The sequence below is a fragment of the Seriola dumerili genome, unplaced genomic scaffold (genome assembly GCF_002260705.1).
Source record: "Seriola dumerili isolate Sdu_G_001 unplaced genomic scaffold, Sdu_1.0 BDQW01000121.1, whole genome shotgun sequence".
In the NCBI taxonomy this organism is placed as follows: domain Eukaryota; kingdom Metazoa; phylum Chordata; class Actinopteri; order Carangiformes; family Carangidae; genus Seriola; species Seriola dumerili.
The window spans coordinates 1,628,299-1,650,804 of NW_019174376.1; the positions used below are offsets into that span (position 1 = coordinate 1,628,299).

The 22,506-nt window shown below is 39.1% G+C and overlaps 1 protein-coding gene across 1 annotated transcript in view; it reads left to right on the plus strand.

Moving 5' to 3' along the window:
* The window catches only part of ppp1r1a (protein phosphatase 1 regulatory inhibitor subunit 1A), a 28,765-nt gene extending 6,530 nt beyond the window's left edge, over positions 1-22,235 (plus strand). The window contains exons 2-7 of the mRNA XM_022748337.1: positions 5,911-5,971; positions 14,961-14,998; positions 15,134-15,197; positions 17,145-17,327; positions 19,729-19,848; positions 22,088-22,235. Of these exons, the coding sequence (XP_022604058.1) occupies positions 5,911-5,971; positions 14,961-14,998; positions 15,134-15,197; positions 17,145-17,327; positions 19,729-19,848; positions 22,088-22,167 (546 nt within the window). The 3' untranslated portion in view covers positions 22,168-22,235. The remainder of the gene's footprint in view (positions 1-5,910; positions 5,972-14,960; positions 14,999-15,133; positions 15,198-17,144; positions 17,328-19,728; positions 19,849-22,087) is intronic.
* Positions 22,236-22,506: the final 271 nt, after the last annotated feature.

The following is a 22,506-nucleotide window of genomic DNA, read 5'->3' on the forward strand; positions in this document are numbered from 1 at the left end:
ACCAGTGATTTTCTCAAAGGCAAATTGCAGTTAGGAGGTCAAGTTTTTCAACCACAGGATTCCCCAAAGTAGATTCTGGACTATAAACCTTTTATGTTACATCAATTACTTATTAGTTAATTAGTTCATTTGATTATTCCATAATAGGAACAGCTCCCAAGGTCAATTCTGTTTCAAGTGATAAAACATGACCGATAGCTGTAGGTCCCCTAACTCTTGTAATGCAGTTCCACTGAAATCTAGTTGTGTTTATGTGAAAACACATGGGTCATATGATACATGGACTAAATCCTCCAAAATGATTTGAATTTGAACTTTGGACATGTATCAGCAGTCAGCTCCAGACAATGTAGGATCAATACAATGGATTTTTATATATTCTGTGTCTGTGATTGGTGATGACAGTGTTCACACTACCGCTCGCATTCATGAATAGGTCTGTGCTTTTGTTTTAGTAAACAAAAGGAATATATTGTTTATGCATAACCTTGGTTTGCAATTATTCTTCCTCTTTTTTTCCACATACGCCACTGGGGTCTGCTGGGGGAATTTGTCTCTGCATCTCTCGGCGTGACCTGTATTTTCCAGCAAAGGGTATTTTGTCCGCTTGGCCTCCACACAACAAGAATATCAGGCATGCACGGCCTTTCCTGCCCACCCATCACTTTCGACGGCTGTTTTTGTTCATTGTTGTGAGGACTGACAGAACTGCATCTTAAATGGACTGTGGGTTGAAAAGCAGGCGTAGCGGTTTGAGGGCTTGAGTCTGTCCAGTAAGCGGTGGCATTTGTGTGAGCGAAGGATCAGGGAGTTCGCTCTGCTGCTGGCTGAGGAGAATAACAATGACTCTGAGTATAACTAGTTCTACACAGACATGGCTTGTTGTGCTTTAATAGGAGCCAGCAGGGTGGATTTTCTGAAATGGCAACCAAATCCACACACAAGGCTAAAATATTAGACAACAGATTTGTAGTACACACAAGAGTACTTAGTAAAAAAACATTTCTATTGTAGCTATGAAAACCTTGGCTCCAAAGTGCTTCACGAATACACAGGACAAATCAGTTCACAAAAACAAAATGTCAGGAGGAAAAAATTAAAAAAATATCTAAAAACAAAACAGGATTTACAATCTGATGTGATTTAAATCATCACTGACCTGACCCACAGGGGGAGACCGCTCATAAACCTGGCATCCAGAAGCATGATCATCTGTAGCTTTGATTGTGATCCAGCTACACGGGAGACCTTGCTGAGGGGACGAGTAGTGCAGCAGACATATGGAGTTGCCCAGAGTCTTATAATTTATAAGTTAAAGTGGTTTTGTTTTTAAATGAAACTTCACAAAGTATAACCCTTCTGTATTTTCAGAAGGTTCAGATCCCCTATTTGTGACTAAAGGGCAGGAGTGCTCAAAAGTCTTAAAGGTCCAAATTTCCACAGTGTACACAAAACACCCGCACTTTATACCGCAGGAAACATACAAATGAGTTTGCTGTGGTATAGGTTTTTCACTATATTCGTATTTGACTATCCTAAGTCTTCTGATTTTACAGTTACTCCGGGTATTCTGGTAGCTGGATGTGACGTGACTGAAATGTTCTCATTCTTACCAGAAGGTAAGTTCTGGGGAATTTTTGAAAATTCTTACAAAAAATGGCCACGGTTTGATTGCAAAAGAAGCAACCTGGTCTCATACTTTCCGCATGTAAATTAGCCTACTCAAGCTTAAACATGGTTTTCACAGTCAGCCTTTATTTGCATCAGCTAGTTTTGAACCTTCCTTTTCACTTTTTTAATTCAAGCTTTTAACTTAAGTGACGTTCTTGCTTGCTGCTGGCAGCTAAAAGATGTAGGTGTGATCTGACGTGAGATCCATATATCTCTTGCAAGGGAGCTGAGTCAGATTGCACAAAAATTTTGCTTTGAGTCAGAATCAAATTTTCCCCACCTATGGAGTATGTGGGCCATAGGGTGTGGGTGGGTAATTTCTGAAGTCTAAGCCTTGCCAGTGACGAGCATTTCACCAAAGTGCGATTTGTAAGATCATCATTCCTCAAAGATGCTTTAAGCTGTAAGTATCGATAGAATAAGAACAAGCCATTGCCTGCATGGTTCAAACCAGTGTGTTGTATTCAAGTAAGTATATCGATACTGTGTCTACATCAGTTGGCTGCAATTCACACCTGGCATCTCACCATTACTCAAAGGTGGCTCCAGTGATTACTTGTTATTGGATTTTGCTTGCCGTGTAAGGTTTTAGTTTATCTGTGGAAGAAGTGTGACTTCTACTTAACAGAAAAAGAAAAAAATTAAGCTCCAACATGCAGACAGAGGAGAAGGTGGCTATTTCTGTTTTTGGTTTGCAGACCTAAAAATCTTGTCCAAGTTATAACCATGTGTTGGAGAATCATTCTGTTCAACCCTGTTCCCTAGAAACTATGTTTGTGCTACTAATTTTCAATGGCAAATATGTTTTGTAGGAAATGTTATTGCAACCAGATTACATTTTATCCTAACGACAGTTGTATTCATGTATTTGACAAGTCATAAAAATGTTGATACACAACAAATTAGTGAAATATTTATGTCTGCCAAAATATCTGATCTTGCAGTACAATATCCACCAGTGACTGCAGCATGATTAAACTTTGTTATGGTTATGTTTAGGCAGGTCTAATGCAGAAAAACCTCACTATGACTTCAGACACAGTGCGTTTATTTAAGTTTAACCCTAACCTTAACCAATGTGCTTTTGTTCCGTAAACCTAATTGCAGACGGGACTGTGAACCCTGCTCTCTGGTGTGACGGTTGTGTGCCTGTCATCCACCCCAACCACCTCCTATAGGGACGCTGCTGCCTTTCATAAAAAAAAAAAAAGAAAAAAAGAAAGAAAACATTGCCACTGAGCAAAATCCATCCAGTGATTAAGTTGCCACCAAATAATTGATAAAGCATTTCAGTAGTGAATGAATATCTAGGAGACAGGGTTGCCCAGTTTTCTTCAGTGTGGTGTGGATCACTACTCTTAAACCCTACTTGTGGGCGTACCTGGATTTACTTGTGGTTTTATGTGACCAGATTGCTGTCCAGTAAGACAAGAAACAATCTCATGCAAAGAAAAGCCTTCTTCTACCTGTGTGAAGATATTACCATCAGAGACACTGATGCAGAAAGGAAAAACAGCAAAAGGCAGGCAACACTGAATAGCTGACATGCATCTCAGGGTATGAGGTCAGCAGTTTTCTTGGAAGAAAAGTGTGCAACACAGTTGACACATCTCTGCCTGCCTGTTAAAGAAAAAGAAAAGGCACCCAATGCTTCTCATTCACAGAGCCTTCCTGTAACCCATGGCTGTGATTTGAAAGGTGATGATGCCTCTCCAGATCTGAATACCAATTTAGACTGTGCTACTGAGATAAAACTGACTGCTCATTTTTCATTACTGCACATTATTTCTGAAGCTACATCTGTATCTCATGTCATTATAATGTAAAGCTAATCGGTTTAGGTTTAACACTGAACCGGGCTCAAACCACAAATGTGTGTGTGTGTGTGTGTGTGTGTGTGTGTGTGTGTGTGTGTATACATATGTTACATACTGTTGTGTTGTTACAAAGGCCAAGAAATTAAAGAGAAGAACTTTGATTTATAAATTTAATAACAGATACAAGTGCAATCAGTCTAATATCAGAGGCCGGGACTTCTAGATTCAACAGATCTCCCATCTCTACTTCAAAGGGACACAACAGGACAATGACTGAGTTTAAATAAATCAATTTACTACGACATACTAATATAGTATAAATACAATGTCTGATAATTACTAAGATGAAAATTGAAGTAAAAGAACAGGGTTTATCGATATCTGATAAAATAAACTGTGTAATGAATTGGGCAATGGTAGGAGAGAATATGTTTGGGCTATTTGTACGACTATACCACTAAACGATACAGAGATGTCTACAAAGGAAAATTTGATGGTTAAAATATTATTTTATCTCGTCACCAAACCAGAAGAGTAAGTTTTGCTTACTGTGTGGTGCGCTGTAGCTGAAGATTGTCCTGGTCGGAACCGGCAGTTGTTGGTGTTGGAAGCCTGGAACTTCTTCACGATGAACTCTTAGGTGGTTTCCCTGGAGACGACGTGCGGCCACCGGCAACTGCCTCCACCGGTTCTCTCAGCTGCTCGGTGCCATTCCATCAAGTCATTCTTTAGGATAGAGATCTGAGGATTGATTTATTACATAAAAAATGACATTGGATGGATAGTTAGTTTTATATTATTTGAGAAATAATGAAATATGTCTGAAAAGAGTAAATAATCACAGTCCTTTTGGAGTTACTTTCCCTGTATAAGCAATTATTAAATAGATTATTATTAATGAATTGTGACGTTTTTGGGTCCATAAGTCTGCATGTCTTTACTATGTGACTGTTATTGTGGTGTCATGAGATTTCCTGAATAGAGGGACAGCAGCAGAGAGAGCAACAATTAAAAACCTGCACTTTGGGATAATAATCCAAGGTCTGTCACTTTTTTGATTTTAACTTTGAATGCTTTCTCCTGCTTTCACTAATGTACCGGGGTGTACTGTAGTGTGTGTGCAACAGTGATTTCATTTGAGAGTTGCAGAACCAAGCAGTGAATGTTTGCCTCTCAGCTCTGGGATAAACATGATATTTTAGACCATGGGACCAGCAAGGTGACAGGTGAAAAGTGCCTTTGTTGATAAAAGTGTAAATGGGTAAATCTTTGTGAACTGTCGTGTTTCCCATTGTAAAACCAACAAAATGCAAGTGTGCTCAAGGGTTGTGCTTGGGCTGAAATATCCTGGTGTAGAGTAGGAACTTAAGTAAAGAGGAAAGTATACGTTGCATCATTTTACCAAACTAAGAGTTACACATTTGTGGAAAACTGATATTAATGGACCTCAAACTAATACTTCTTTGGACAATTCTGAAAGCCACCACAGCTCATGGTGACATACAGTGATGTCTGGATGTTTTTGGACAGAGATCCTAAATTAGAAGTGACAGTTAAGACTATTACCAATTATTGTAACCTCTACAGTTTTACCTGTGTTATCCCTGTTTCCACTATAATACAGTGAAATTAAAGGGTAACGTTTCTGGTACTTGTGTATTTTGGCATTTCCATCAAAAACCTGTTTGTAACACCCCGTACATTTTGCATCACAACTCCAGTTTTTATACCCACAGGCCGAGCTTTCTTAAAAGCTATAGGTTTGAATGCTAACTGCTGAGGCAGCTCAGTGAAATGTGCATGTCTTTTCATATACTATTCCTGAATGCCTCATAGCTGCCAAACTCCACTACTCATGAGCCAAGAAGGAAGTAGGTGGTGGCAGGCTGCCCTGCTGTTTTCACTGCTCAGCACTGTGAGGGCCAGCACTGCTCTCCCCCAGCTCAGGCATCCTCAAACTGCAAGACACCCAAATATGGATCACACAGGCTGTGGTATGGGCTGGCAGCATCATAAAGGATTGAGGATGCTGGTTTGGGTAATGATTGCCACACTCCATCCCTTGAGGCAACAGGGCTAGACTCTCCGTGACTGGCTGAGAAATAAGAGTATGCAAATTTCAGTGCACTACTTAGCATTTTGATTGGTGGAGCCAATATAACCCATTTTAGAGCATTAGAGGGCAAAGTCTGTGTGAAATTCGAGCCTGGAAGTGCCTGAGATTTATCACTCAACATTTCAAAATACTTCAAACTCTTCAAGAACAGCTGTTTAAATAAAGGTCTTGATATTATTCTTAGTTTCAAAAGCTTCTTAACAACTGTACTGTCATGGCAGCAAACATGTTTATTCAAACCTGTTTTTTTTTTTCACCTAAAGGATAAAAGTCTCACTTCAGCATGAAACTGTTCTGCTTTTTCAGATCAGAAGACGTAGACCCACTCCTGCCACTTTAGTGGCATCCAGTGATCAGTCATCACCTGGTAAGGCACTTCAATACAAACACAAACACAAACATACTCATACGCACACATACACAAGTGGCTCCACTCCCCCTCTCCTTAACTGAAAAACCTTTATGTCTTATGTTTATATTTTTTTATCCAAGAGAAAAAAGTTATCAACAGTCCTTAAATCTCAAAACAAAATAACATGCGTAGAGATTTTCTAGTCTGTTGGTATTCTACAAATCTTTCACAGCAGCTCCCCAGTGTCTCCCTAGAAATGCACACAAGGTCAGTTAACAGTTAAATCCTGGTGTCCTGTTAGAAGATATAAATAATGAATGAGGATATCCACTTGTCTGTAATATTACGGACAGTTTTGGAGAGGTGGGATGAGTGCCTGTGCCATCGAGCCCGTCTGAGCAAGAGGAAAGACAAGTGGAAAAAATTTACTGAAACCTTGTGGAGTGCTTCTGCCTGCAGAATCTGTCACTGTGTTTTTATTTATTTATCTGTGTTATTTTATTAAGTTATTTTAACATTTACATATTGAGCTCCTGCAGTCTTTGCCTCTACTGCCCAGCAGCAGCTCGGAGCATGTGTTACTGTATTAGCCCACTGGTCAGGTCAGGGGTCGGGTCCAGAATCCATTAAAATATAATTGCAGTAAAAGGGTCAATCCCAATGCTGGGCTTTGCAGGAGCACACCAGGTTAACAAAACTGGAAGAGTAAGAGTCAGAAGAAGATTGAAAATGGCTCCCCCTCATACAGTATTTCACACACTGTGGAAGACCCTTTGTTTTCTTGCTGGAGCCCCTCAGTGTTTGTACACTTGTTTCTGAATGAGTTGTCTGTATTTTTTCATGCAGGTCTGAAGTCAATCTGATCTCAGTTTTAGCCAGACTTATTTGGAGAAGAAAGAAATGATCATCCAAAATGTCAGTTGTAAACAGACTGGATTTGTCATTCATCTGTAACCAACTTCAGGGCAGTCAGAGATTTTTTTTTAACTTTTCAATTGTGGCCATTTTCAGTTGCACCTCATAATAAAGTGTTGTTCATGTTACCTGCCCTTTTGGACTTCATTGTGTTGTGGCCGTAGATCTCAGAAACTACTTGAGTACAGTGTAAGTGTAATCCCTAGAAATGATTGCAGGAACCACCGAAGTAAGATAATATGTAATGAACCGGAATTATCTTTTTTAACCAAAGCCTAATCTGACCCTCAGCCAAACCTAACCTTAACCTAAAACCAAATCTGAATATTGAAATAAATGTTTAACCTTTCAGAGATTATAGGTTTTTGTACCCAGAAGAGAAATGAATCTCCATAATGTGACAGTGATTCATGCAGGAAGCTACTATGTAAACCACACACTGACAAGTTACAATAGTCACAATATGTTTCACACACCTACAGACAATTCTATTTCTTATTTTGAATCCTGTGATGTTACATCTCAGTCTTATTATGCACCAAATGAACCTTCTTGCTGCATCAGAGCAACAAATACAGCCGTGTGTGTGTGTGTGTGTGTGTGTGTGTGTGTGTGTGTTTCTCCTCTCATTGGATCTTAATGATCAAACACAGCAGTGCTCCTCTAGAGTGTTATCCTATTCTATGAGTCATCCATTGGCTCCCTGCTTCCCTCCCTGCCTCGGCTGTACTCTGATGTGCAAGTGTGTGACCTGCTGCAGAATTAAGAGATGGTCAGCTGGGAATACAGGGCAGAGAGAGTAATTTTCTCCAGGTGAGAAAACAGAGGGTGATACTCTGTGTTTTTGTATGAATAAATGAATGCTGATGTGTCACTGCGGATACCAGCAGAGACTGCCATTGTCATATTTATCACAGAGACATGACAAATAATTAGTGTTTTCATCTTGAAAACAAGTCTTTCTAATTGGATATGTTAAAAAGGTTGCCTTTGCCTGTGATCTGTTTGCTTAATGCGTGTCTATGTGTGTGTTTGTGTGTGTGTTTTTGTGTGTGTGTATGTGTGTGTGATTATAATGTGCTTGTCTGCGTGTTTGATTTGGTAATTGGGTGCTGAGCACGTGGAGCGTCTCAGAAACAACTTTGATCAGATTTGAATGAAAGTGCAGAGAAAACCCTCCACAAGCTTCCAGATTAGAGAAGAGTGAAAACATAAAGAAGAAACTTAAGAGACTAGAGTGGCGAAGAGGAGACATTGTTTGTGATGTGAAGAAATGGAAAAAAAAAAAAAAAAAACTGGAAGATGTTACTTGAAGATTTTTTTTTTTTATTGTGTTACACTGTTCTTCTGAAGGCATTTTACTTGTTTTAAAAGATGAAGAGGTTAAAGAGTGTCAAGATAACCCATGGAAATTTAAGTCTCAGGACTCCAGTATAGAATATCTTAGGTTTAGGTAATGTTTAATTTCCAATGCATTGCTTATTTTATGCATTACTACATTGGCTTTTCATACTTAAACTAGAATGGCACTTGGTACGGCGTATACCTCCCCCAAGGCCAAACAATCCTACACACGTCTGTCAGCTCCAGATTATTATCTGATTCTGCAGCAAATTGTAGAAAGTCATAGATCTCAACACCATAAATATGTCTGTTTTTTTTTTACATCAAGATCCATATATTATTTACTCAAAAACTGACAAAAAATGTTAAAGAAAATGCTCTGTCTTGCAAAGTTAAGGAAAGTGATGAAAAATGAAAAAAGCTTTTCACCTGATTAGCACCAAAATTTGATGTTTCCCCCCAGGCCCATACCCCATCCTTTCACCATGTTTGGTGTATATTTGTTCAGCGCTTTTTGTGTAATCCTGCTGACAAACATACAAACAAACAGACACAGGTGAAAACAACCTCCTTGGTGGAAGTAACAATTGCATTTACTTTGGTTTTAACCATACAAACTGCATATGTAGGTTGGTTGGTCGGTCACAAAAATTAGAATATCTCAACAAATTTTCTACAGATGTTCATGGCCCACAGATGTCGAATCCTGATGACTTTTTATGATGCGCTGACTTTTCCTCCAGTCACTGTTCAAATGCTCTTCAGTAAGCTCCCATAGCTGGACATTCAGGGCTGATTCTGACTGTCTTCGGTTCAATAATACATACACAGTCTGTTGCTGGTTCAAGATGCTCCCTTCAGTTGAATACAAAATGATCTTATACAAGCACTCCACATAAGGTTAATAGCTCTGCAGCCTATTATTTGTGATAGAGTTATCAGATTATGATTTTTTTTTTTGTTGCTTTCATGGGCTTTTAATATCCTTTCAATGAGGAAGTAACATACTGTGAACCGCAGCTGAGCAGAAATCGATGCTCTCAGTCACTAGTAAATGGAGCTCCATTGCTAAATGCTGCTGTTTCCGTCAGTGAAACAGCAGACAGTGCAATTCAAAAATTCATTGTCAGAGATTCATTGGTACATGTGCTGAACATGTCTAGCTACCAGTGGGTTGTCATTCACAGTAAAAGTCTTTGGGACCCAAGTCAAAATAGATGCAAATTATACACCAGTCTAATTGGGCCACATCTCACAGGTCTTGATGTAGAGTATCTAACACCCAAAGAGATCTGTATGGATCAGAGCGTACTATCAGCTCTTATCATGTGGTGCAGCATCAAAAGAGAGAGAAAATGTTTAGGGAAATCTTTTTTTTTTTTTTTTTTGCGGGGGGGGGGGGTCACAAATATAAAATTGGCTTGAAAATGATATCTTCTGTCAATCTATCACCCAGTTGGCTACAGAATTATTATTGCTGGTGCAGGAGGTGGAAATGGGACTCACCATATCAACAATTACTTTTGAAATGAGTTTCTGTGACTTTACATCTATTCTTTGCACATTATTATTAAATTTCTGCCTTCTTCAACAGGTGCTGGTGTGTGTAGTGTTAGTGCTGTCGGGGCAGCATGTCTTTCATATGTTGGTCTGCTGTGATCTGTCTGACGTTTGTCGCTTTGGCGACCAACTAACAATCTCTAATCTAATCTAATCTGTTTCTTGAGAATTTTTGCCCTCACTAACGTTACTGTATTTAGGCCGATATAGCCAGAAATATTTGGGGAATAAGGCATTGTATATTGGAGAAAAGCTGTGTGTACTTGTTTAAATTCTTTATGAGCTTGTATTTAATCTCACACCAGTTTGTACCTTTTGTGTGTTTGTGTGTGTGTGTGTGTGTGTGTGTGTGTGTGTGTGTGTGTGTGTGTGTGTGGGTGTGAGTGTGTGTGTGAGTGTGTGTGCGTGTGTGTGTGTGTGTGTGTGTGTGTGTGTGTGTGTGTGTACGTGTCTTCAAAATGAGAAATTCAGAGAAAGACAGCCATGTCATGGAAAGATTCAAGACAGAGATAAAAAACTAAATTAGAGCCAGAGACGAAGGGATCGTCACAGACATCAAATCAGACACAGGGACACAATCAGAGACCAAGACCGTTCCAGTTGTGTGTGTGCGTGTGTGTGTGTGTGTGAGAATGAGGATGTGCCAGATAGAAGGGGGATGGGGGAGGGATAGATATGATGATGAGGGAGAGGAGCTGTGCTGGTGCAGTAATGGTGTGCCCCACATCAGAAAGAGCTCTGCATTATTTAATGCTCTGCAGATTGCTCCGCCCTGTGCACCGTGAACCCCAATAGTGCATCAGAAGAACAGCCACAGATGTACAGACAACTGGGACTCAGGCTGAGGGCTAAATAATGAGGAAGCAGGAATTGTGTTAAGTGTGTGTCTGATGGGAATCTCCTCTGAAGAGGAGGCTGGCTTATTGGGAGGATATATGTCTTTACTCATTCCTTGAGAGAGACAAAGAGACAACTTGATTGAGATAAAACAAAGCTAGACAAAAAAACAAAGATAGAATAAACTTTATTATAGTACTTGAAACTACTTTACTGACATCTATTTTGGTGTTTTGTGTTTCCTGATGATAAGCTGCTGCAGAATTACTTTACTCAATGCTTCTGTGAACATTTCAGCATTTCAGTCACCTACACTATATGTGCTTTGAAAAGGGAGGATACAAACACATGCCCATATTAAACCATCACATGTCATGTAGTGCCTTTTAAGTGAGATTCTTCATCCCTACAAGCACCAGCAGCAGCTAGTCTGTGGGTCTGTGGTGGAGTGCGCGCTGCCAACTGACAGGAATGCATAAAAAAAAAAAAGCAAAATATTGATTAAGATTAATGTTTAAATCAAGCCCTTAATGAATATTACTGGAAAAAGACGGCTTAAAGCAGGGGTGTTATAATCACATGGTCGGTGTCTTAACTGCGATCTTTGCAGGACAAACGTCAGGACAAATGACTGATGTCACTAACTACACTATCTTGATCCCACTCTTGCACCAGTACTGCAATACTTTGTGTTATGTTAGTGAGTTAGTGAGGTGTTTCCTTACTTTACAACTCACATTTGAAGTAGAAGTGCTGTTTCCGGTTTATTGATGTTTTTGCAATTAAAGGAATAGTTCAGCATTTTGAGAAATATGCTTTCTAGTCTTTTATGCTAAGCTAAACTAACTCATTGGAAATTAGAAAGCAAAAAGGGATATTTCCCATAAATGTCAAATAATTTCCTTTAAATTGTAAAACGTGGGATCTTGCTGGTGTGTGCTGATTAAAAGGCACACAAGGCACAATAATACCTGTTTTATTACCCTGTCTTTCCTCATTATATCCACTTTCTGACGATTGCTTGATTATTATCATGGTCAAAATATTATAATATCAAATAGTAATTCAATTAGCATTTTTATTTTTTTACTGTTGTTGAGTAGATATCTGTGTTTGAATACAACACTGCCAAGCCATTTCTTTTCCTCTCCCACTTCTCTTGCCCTTCACTTAGCTACAACTGCAAGAAGAACAAAGATAAAATAGCCGTTTTAGATGCATGACTGACTTCTATTTCCTTTTTCGTTTTACACACGGTTCAAGAGTTTTCTTTATTTTCCTCATTTTTCTTCATCGAATGCGGTTCAACAACTATGAACTGACACCAGCTATGGTAGGCAGTTAATTTCGAATCAGAGACCCTCTCTGTTCTCATCCGACTTTGTGTCAGGCAGTCAGTCAGCTGGGAGTCGCAGTGATGGACTCATCACTGCTGGAATGGCTTTTTTTATTGGCTTTCTCTCTCATCATCTGGGTTCAATGCGCAGACGAAACAATCTGAATATCATCCACATGAAAGCCATATGTTGTGTTTATTGACCCAAATGATATTTCAGCCATGTTTGGTACTAATGCTAAACAATAATCCTCAATTTGTTTGTTCAAATGAAGCCGCAGCTGCTCAATGTTTTTGTCTTCAGCTACAGTGTATTCATCTTATGCAGTATTTTAAACATATAATTAAGAACTGAGAACACACCTGCTACATTTGAAGATACAGTTTCATCGCATCTGTGCAAAACCATGTGTAATTATCATGTGTAAAACAGCTGAATTTTCTGGCATACTCTTAGTTCATCGTTTCAGGGTCAAGAGACCTTTGTCTTCTTTTATTACAGTATCTATTTTGACTCTTTAAAATCGCAGCAGGTGTAAAATTGATGGAGCTACTTAAGATTCAATGATTCTGCAGTTAAAACTACCATTATCACTACAAGTGAACAGCTGATTTATATCTAAAACTTTTTCTTTATTGATCTTTACTGTAAATTACATTATAGTAATAATAAATAACAATATAACAACAAAAAGGCATACACAGCTCCACAATAATGAGTAAATGTCAAGAACAGATTGTAGATTGAAGCCTGAGCTTATTACACCCTCATCCTTATGACAAAACCAAAAGGGTCTGTGTACAATATACACTGGGTACAAGCTACACAGATTACTTATGCATACATGTATTCATACACACACATCCCTTCATATATGGCTTTGTGTTACTGTGTGTGCCAACACAGGTGCGTACACATGTACATATGACAACCAGAGAGGAAAAAAAGCAACAGATGTTTCTGCGAAAACCCCAAAACAAGATGTTGATGTTCAAGTGACAGAGCCCTCTAGTGGCTGGAGTACTTATGACGGGAGCAAAGGAGGAAGTCAGGTGATGTTATTATAGAATGATAAAGTTCACGTAGGGAGGAAGTCGGGCTTTGTCGACAGGTCTGTTTCCTGTTTTAAACTGACAGTCAAAACATTTGTTAATTTTACGCAGGTAAAGCTTAAGCTTTACCCTCTGACTCGAAGGACAGCCCTTGGCCTATTTCCTCTGATTGATTTGTAACAAAATCCATATTGGTTGTATGAATCTCACAATTTTGGGAATTGCTAAAAATAGGAATCAGTTTCAAGAGCCATTGTAAACAGGCACGGCATAAAGAAATGAAAATGAAATGTAATGGTTTTTGTGTCAGGTTTTCATAACCACCACTGGTTTGTTTTTGGTGCAGATTAAAGAGAAGAGTGAGAGAGTGATGAATAAAGAAACAAGTACATCACTGGCATTTTGAACAGCCTAGTGCATACTTTTAAGTAGGAATAATATATGCACATGCTCACTGGCACACACACACACACACACACACACACACACACACATACATACACACACACACACACACACAGTGCCTTCCTAGTTGCCTAGGGATGCGTACGTTGCCAGGCAACAAGGTGGTGTCCTAGAAAAAAGTTCCAATGCTGTAAAACACAGAGTTGGATGCGGGTTCAAGACAATCACTATTGATCACAGTTAATGGTTTCACTGTACTCCGCTCAAGTGACGTTTGATTTCTATTTCAGTCCTTTCCTGCAGTGACCACAGACTCATGTTTCATATGTTGATGATAAAGCTTTTCTTTATCTTGTGGGAGTTACATGAGCCTCGTATGTGTGCGTAGTATCATGTGGTTACTGAAGGACTGTACTATTAATATAAATTTGTACTCTACATGAGTATTTTGTTTTCACGCCACTTTATATTTCTTAGTACTTATATTGTATTTGTTACAACACCTTTAGTCACTGGTTGCTTCACAAATTGAGATAAGAGAAAATTAATTTGTAACTTATTTCTGAAATTGTTTATGTCATTTTTCATATGTGGCTCAATCAATCAATCAATCAATCAATCAATCAATTTATCGAGCAGAAGATTCATTTATACAGGATATAAACTATATGAAAGAATTAAAACTTAGCTCCACTTCAACCAACTACAGCAGTAAACTGCTGTTTACACATTATAGTATGACTAATAATTTAATGATATATAATACAATAACACTGTATAATATTATATAATAATAGTAAAAATACTCCATTAATCCTGCAGTCAAAATGTCACTTAGTAAGTAAAGTGTGACAGTATTATTGGAAAAACATACTTAAAGTAGAAAAATAAATTACTCACTGTCTGTGTCATATTATACTATTGGATTGTTATTATTGATGCGGGAACATAAAAAAAATCTTATTCTAAAGATGAACAACAACCTATGGCTGCCAAATAAATATAGCGGAGTAAAGTAGCATAAAATTAACATACTCAAGCGTTTATAAATCTCAGCTGCAGAGTACTCTCACTTACTTCCCTCCAGGGGGTTTGTATAAACAATGTTTCACTGTTTATCTGTCATCAGTACTTGGCTGTATGCAGGGGTTTATTAGGAAGTTGATGAGAGTGGATTAGCATCCCCTTTGTTAGCAAAAATTATTCAGAGTGTTTTTATTCATACATGATAGTGTTGAATAGAAAATAAAGTAAGTCCGCCCCCTTTACTGGGTAAAAACACTCACTGCAATGCTTGTAGTGTGTCAGATAACCATCTGGCTGGAGGTCACTTCATATCCACTCTGCTCTGCCTGGTCTGAACACAGAAGCACTCCAGCTACAGCACTCTGACATACTGAAGAGAGCAACTGTTCTATTAAAAACATTATCAAGGCTGCGTAATATGCAGGACCCATGAATTTAGTGCACCACATGTTTGCCTGTTTAGTCTCTAAGTGCTTTAAATCTCTTTTATTGTATGTAGAACCTAACTGATTATTTTCTTTATCGCAGAAATAGATGAAGATCGTCTCCCAAACCAGCTGTACAAGGTAATCTAATCCATGTTGTATTACAGAAATAAGATTACAGAAACAGAATTATGTGAATTCTGTTTTTTCTTTTCTTTTTTTTTTTAATCAACTCTATCTCTATTCAAACAATCTTTTCCATCTTGGTGCTCACAGGCAGCCTTGTTGAACTCCCCTCGACAACGGCGAAAAGGGCAAAAAGGAACTCCTACAATGAAAGGTAGTGTTGGTTATCAGTCTTGTCATTATTCTTTATGTGACGTTGGCATTTAATGTGTGAGTTCACACTGTTGGCACCCGTGAAACAGTAAATGTCTAAACTTTTGCTGCTGTTCCTAAAATAGCCTATCTAAGAAGACAAGGAAAAACACCTGAAAACAAAAATGTCCACAAGCCATTGGAGGGAAAATTGGAGAAAATGTCACAAGACATAATTCAAACAAAGAGCATAATTCAAACAGTCAAGAAAAGGAAAATTACAAAAAAATACACATAAAGTTGTAGCAGTCACTAATAAATCAGAACATAAGGGTGTTGTATCAAAAAATCTATGTAATATATTTCCTAAAAGGAATGTAATAAATCAAACATAAGATAATCAGCGGTTACAATGAAAACATCCAATTAAATAAGTTAAAACGATCGGTTCACATTTCAAGTCTTACTTAAAACAACAGTTGCACGCCCATGTTTACACTGAAACAGTTTGTGTTCACTATGAACAGTATTTTTAGAGTGACCGTGTTTCTATCCCTCTATCGCAGCTCACCGAGAAAACACTGTCTGGGAAATGTACGAGTGTGAGACTGTAACTGTGATAACCACTTAATCTTGACAACTCAGACTGCTGAAGCTTCACACAAACTTTATAATACAGTTTTGCACAGAAAAAGGGCTCTGGATTTTGTCCCCCTATCACTTACACTTTATTTATGTAAGAAAGTGATCTTTTCAGGGCCGTATGAACAGGAGGAGTGATTACAGAAACCAAAGAATGTGTCATTGTGAATAAATATACGTGTAGGCTTGTCAGGATTGTTTGAAAACTGTGATTGGTTGAAAAATGTCAACCTATCCTTTAATTGGATAAAGCTATTTGTATGTCCAGTTTCCAGTCCTGGATATCAAATTTCAGCTACCTTGAATTTACTTGGTGAGCTAGCTAAGCTAATGATGGAAGTTTGCTCTGCCTTCAGTGTCCCATGTCAACCTCAGAGCCAATCAGGGCTGCACTTGCCACAGCGAGGACTCATTATCTCGTATTTTCTGACCAGAATTCCTCTCAGTTTTCATTTTTTGAGCTGAAAGAAGGATCCATGTGAGATTAGGTCCTGCACCACCTAAGGAGCTGCAGTGTTCCAGCACCTGATATTTCTGTAGGTTGGTTTTTGTCACAGCGGTGCAACTCCAATCCTACTTTACTAAGTGTACAAATGTAAACGTTTTGTGGAGAGTGCATGCAATAAAAACAGAATCATTCCCAACAAAGAAACTGAAGCAATTGAGCAATAATGAGAAGTGAAGAGAGTGAAATTTGGAGCTCTAGGATGTTTATACTTCAATTAGTTTCAGAGCTAAACAGCTCTAAGTGTGATGAGTCACTGCTCGGAGAAAACCCAGGCAATAATCAGTGTGCTTTAGTTTCCCACTACAGGGGGATTAAAAGTAATAAAATCATTGGATGAAGGAGGTCGAAAAAAAAAGGTGATTAAACTAATCATCTCCAAGCTCTGATGCATCTTTACTTGCCCCCTCAGCCCAAACAGAGCAGGTTGTTAATTCAATCTCCCTAATTTATTAAAAATGCTTAACCTACAGTTAAGTGGTGGGTTTCTTGTTGAATCTCCACCTACACGCTCGCCCTCCGCCCATCTTTCTCTCCTGTTTACTGTTCATAATGCCTCTCTCCCATTGGTTCCCTTCATCTCACGCCACTTTTTTTTTTTCTTGCTTGTCCTCCTTCTCCCTCCATCTCCCCAATGAGTTCACGCTTTTTACTCTCCACTTTAACTTCACTGTTCCTTCCAATCCACTCTCCCCCCTCTCGTCTTTTCTCTCCCCTTCTCTGTTAACTCTTCCCTCCTAACCAACTTTACTTCCCCTCCCTTTCCATCTTCTCTTCCCTGCTTCTCTTTCACCTCTCCGATCTCCACCTCCCTCCTCTCAGAGCTGCAGTTCATGGTGGAGCACCACCTGTACAGGCAGCAGCAGGGAGCTGGGGACGAGTGCTCCTCAGAGAGCTGCCTGTCAGACCGGCCCAGCCCTGACTCTGTTCCCACCGGGGAGGAGCTCCCACACGACGACGAGGCCACTGCGGAGGCCTTTGAGAAACTGCGCTGCCAAATGGAGGGTATGTCTGGAGAGGATTTCATTTGGATGCTTGCAGTGTGGCTGCCTGCTCAGCTACACGACCCTCCTTGAAAATCTACTACTGACTTTGGCACAGAGGAAATCAGGTCACGATTTTCCTCTAGGCAGTCTTAACTGATCATAGATGTAAGGGTGAGGAACTGTCTGGCTGGACTTGTCAAATGACATTTCTGCGTGGAGGATGAACTCGCCACCTTCACTTAAGTGAAAGCACCAACACAAAAATGTAAAAATGCTCCATTATAAGTAAAGACCCTACATTCAGATTTCTAGTAAAACTGTTTAAAAAAAAGTATAAATGGGAAAATATACTTGGTAAAAAGGGTGTAGCTAGTTTTAATACAGTTAGCTAATATAGCCCAGTGGTATCCAGCCTGAGGGTCTTATCCCACCAGTGGGTAAAGATGCTGTAAACCTGAGTGGTTGTGAGATGATTAATAAGGCAGAGAAGAAGTTGTTCTGCAGTTCTGCATTGCTGTTATGTAAAAAGGAGAAATGAAGAAAACATTTGTAAGGGGTCACAAGCCAAAAAGGTTGAGGACCACTGGTTTACTCTGTAAAAAAAAGTGCTGTATTTAGTTTTTAATGTAAAATCTTAATCTGAAAAGTAACTTGTAACTATAGCTGTAATGTAGTAGAGTAAAAAGTACAATATTTCCCTCTGAAATGTAATAAAGTAAAAGTATAATGTAGCATTAAACGGAAATACTCAGCAGTACCTCAGGATTGTACTGAAGTACGGTAAGTGAGTAAATGCACTTTCCACTTCTGCATTTCAATCATTGTAAGCTGACAATAGGTACAGTATAAAGAACTCAAATGAATGTGTGAAGAGGGCCAAAAGGGAGTGTGCAAGAACATGTCTAGCTCAAGAAAAGATGTAGAAAAAGATTGAATGGATGGACACAAGAGGGAAGGAAGGACATACGAATGTCTCTGCTGTGGCCTCTGAAAAATGGATGATGTGGTACCACAAGAAGCAGAGAGCAGATGGAGGGCTGAGGAAAGAGGAAAGAGGGGAAGGGGGAGATGCATAAGTGTATTAAAGAAGAAGAGTGAAGCCAAAAACAGCCTATTAACATGAGGGGAGGGTGTAGAATTAAGAGAAGAGGATAAAAGTAGAATGAGGTAGGAAGCATGAAAATGGCTGGAAAGGATGTGTGTGAATGCTCGATAGGGTTAAGGAAAAAGAGGGGGTAGAGGATAAGTGAAACAAAGGGATTGGAGGAGGGCATAGAAAGAAATGCTTCAAGCAATTGTCAGATATTTTAGGAAATACACTTATTTTCTTTCTTTTTGAGAGAAGATCCACACCATTCTCATTCTAAATCTGTAGCTTGAGCAAGCAGCTGGTTAGCTTAGCTTAGCATAAAGACTGGAAACGGGAAACTGGAAACAGTAGCCCACATAAAATGCTGGATACAAATTTTTACACCTTGGTTTCTGCAAAGATATAATGTATTATTAATTGAGCTGTATTAGTGTTGGTAGGTATATTTTATTTCCTTTGGATAGAGCCAGGCTAGCAGTTTCCTCTCTTCATGCTAAGCTAAGCTAACCTGCTCCAGGCTCAAGCCACATACTTGGAGGGAGAGTTTTATTGATTTTCTCATCAAACTCTCAACAAGGAAGCAAATAAGCGTATTTCCTAAAATTCCTTAAACTAATCCTTTAATGAAAAAGCGTATATACTGTCAAAGTGCTTCGGCAGATTCTGTCTCCTCTCTGTGCCAGATACTTTACATCTAATAACAAAAAACTGAGGTCAGCTTTTCAGCTCATAATTCACTGTAATAGCAGGCAAAGAGATGGTCACAGAGTGCAGCACATACTGTTCACTTTGCCCAGGACTAATGCATCATGAGTGGACAGGGCTGTTTTTCTGAAGCAATAGCACCAGAACGCCAACATTACATTTTTGTAAATGTTATAGTTCCATTTTAATTCACTGGGACACTTATTTTTTTTGTGGTTTAAAACCTTGAAAAAAAGGTGCTGCTTTTGTTAGGATTCCTCATATGTTATAGGGGAGCAGCAAATTAAGTCCTCTGTCCAGATGAAAAGAGCAAAGAGGAAGCTAGGGGAAACAAATCAATGACCATTAACACCAGTCCAGTCGAGTGTGGCTTCACTGAAAGATCAGCCCTTTGAATTCTCTCAGCACGAGTGAATAAATACAGCTGTAAATGTCATGTGGCACCGATTGATGATTCGTGGTGGACTAGTTCTGTATTCTAATATAAATCAACAATGAATATCGAACTAGAGCATTTTACTGTATGATGAAGAGATTTGCTTCATTTCTCTGTGGTTTTTTACTGTATATGAGTCACTATCTTCACCTCCATTGCTTCCTCTGTTTGTATCTCTGCCCCCTGCAGAGTTCTCCAGGGAGAGTCTATTAGAGGCTGCAGGTGGACTCGAGCACCCCCCCTCCAAGGAGAAAGAGGATTGTTCCAATGTAGCAGATCCTTCGTCGCAACAAAACAACACACAAGCAGGTACATCAGAATATAAAGAGCCACAGTTATCCAGGAATCGTTTCCCTCTCACATCTCCCTCAGGGGTCCATCAGGGGTCCCTCAAGGGACCCTTAATTATCCATCCAGTTTATTTAGATATGTTAAACAGTTTCACTGGCTTGGTGTCATGTAATCATGGCTCATAAACAAACATCTGTGAAGGGGCTTTGATCAGCACTTCACAGAGCGCCGCCATGGCTGGAATACCCTGGGAGGTATGAAAGTGGAAAAATTTGTTTGTGTGTGTGTGTGTGTGTGTTTTGGTGAGGTCTTTACTGTAGATTTTTCTTCCTACATTTCTTTCTTTCTCTATATCACTGATCTGTGTGGACCTATTAATCGTGAAAATTGTGTTTATTGTAAGACTAACCACTTGTAACTACTTGTTAACACTGTTAAAGCATATGTATATGTATGCAGTTCATTTAGAAAGTGTTCAGACCTCTTCGATTTTTTCACATTTTGTTATGTTGCAGCCTTATGCTAAAATAAAAAAAAAAAATCCTTTATCAATCTGCACTCAATACCAAATAATGACAAACTGAAATATCAGATTGACATAAGTATTCAGACCCTTTGTTCTGACACTTGAAATTTAGCTCTTCCTCCTATTCTCTTGATCATCTGTGAAATGTTTCTACACCTTGATTGGAGCACACCTGTGGTCAATTCAGTTGATTGGACCTGATTTGGAAAGGCACACACCTGTGTGTGTGTGTGTGTGTGTGTGTGTGTGTGTGTGTGTGTGTGTGTGTGTGTGTGTGTGTGTGTGTGTGTGTGTTTGAGGCACAGATTTTGGGAAGTCTACAAAAAAGATTTCTGCTGTATTGAAGGTTCCCAAGAGCACAATGGCCCCCATAATTCTTAAATGGAAGAAGTTTAAACAACCAGGACTCTTCCTAGAAGTGGCTACCCAGCCAAACTGAGCAGTTGGGGAAGAATGGGACCAAGAACCCGACATTCACTTTGGCTGAGCCGTGGAGATCCTGTGTGGAGATGGGAGAAATTTACAGAACAAGTACTGAGTAAAGGGTCTGAATACTTTACTTTATGTCAATGTGATATTTCAGTTTCTCCCTTTTTAATAAATTAGCAAAACTTTCAAAAATTCAGTTTTCATTTTTCTGGGGTATTGAATACAGATTGATGAGGGAAAAAAATTCTTCTTATTATTTTTTTCTTTAGTTGGAATGTAGGAATTCCATCTTCAGGTGGCGTTTTAGTTGAAATTTCTAAATGGGAACTCGGCATTTCCGACTTCCCAGTCGAAATAGAACGCACCATGAGATCAGTCAGAGGTTGAGCTAAACACAAACACACACAGGCAGACTCCCACAGCCACAGTCAGAGCGTTAATTTCTAGCTAGCTACAACTAACAACTACTAACTGTGCTGTGCAGCTGTTATGTGTTGGCTGTTTGGGGCAAATAAACACAAATTATGCAGTGGTCAAATTTGCACATATAACACTGGGCAAAACTTTGCTTCGCTTTCTGTCGGAGGATCCTTTGTTGACTTTAAACTTTTTCTCAGACATAGAATCTCTAACACTGCTGGCTTCATCTAGTGTTAAAGTAAACACATACAGCATATGCTTGTTACCTAAATGTTCAATTAATCAGACATGAGATACATGGAAATAGCCACACTTTTCATGCAATATTTCCCAGCAGGTCCACACAAGACGATATATCAACATTAACAATGTGATTTCTGCTGTGTGCGAAGTTATAAAAAAGTTTACTGAGAGTGTTATTGTCGATTTTTACGTTAAAGTGACTTGGACACTGATTCAAACATGAAACCGACCATCATATTTACACAACGAACGCATGTCTGAAAGGGGTTTAAGAGATCATGACAGACTTTTGTTATGTCGCAGCCCAGATAAGCTTCGTCAGAACATTACTATACCTTCATAACAGAAAATACAAAACGCTAATGAGTGAATTACAGAATTTCTCTCTGGCTTCCCGTCTAACCGTCCACCACTTGCACTGTAAAGCCAAATGGAATAATGAATATAATGGCCTTTGTTTCTATGTGGTTAAAAACAAAGTAATTTTCTTTTCCTTTGGAGAAACAACCGTCCCCTACATTGGTTACCAAATTTGTATTTATTGTTGGGCTGTGAGAGACCATTAAAAAATCTCTCATGCCAGCCTCCTCTCTCTCTTACTGTCCCTCAGTCTTTTATGTCTCTGTCTATATTTTGCAGACACAAAAGCTGCAGCATCCACTGCGAGTCAGCCGGCAGAGGAAAAGACAAAGAAATGCAGCCAAGAGAAGGAGAAATAGAGTTTTCCTCTGTACAACACAATGCTGCTCAGTCTGCTCAGCCAGCCCAACACAATGACAGAAGATTGTGTCTGCAGATCCACTTTTTAGAAACATCAGGGCATATAGTATATTCCTCTACAGTCAGGCCTTAGTTACCACCTTGAGAACAAGAACAAAGGTTTCTACACTTATTTTGTGTCAAAAATCCTGCGTAAAGGGACGATTATTTAATTATTTTTGTTTTTTATTGCTTCCCCTGCGCTCACCTAAAACTAAAACTAGCCTACTGTATGTATGAACCAGACTGGGAGTTAATATCTAGTTAATGGGACACAGTCTTTTCCTGTCTCTGTCACC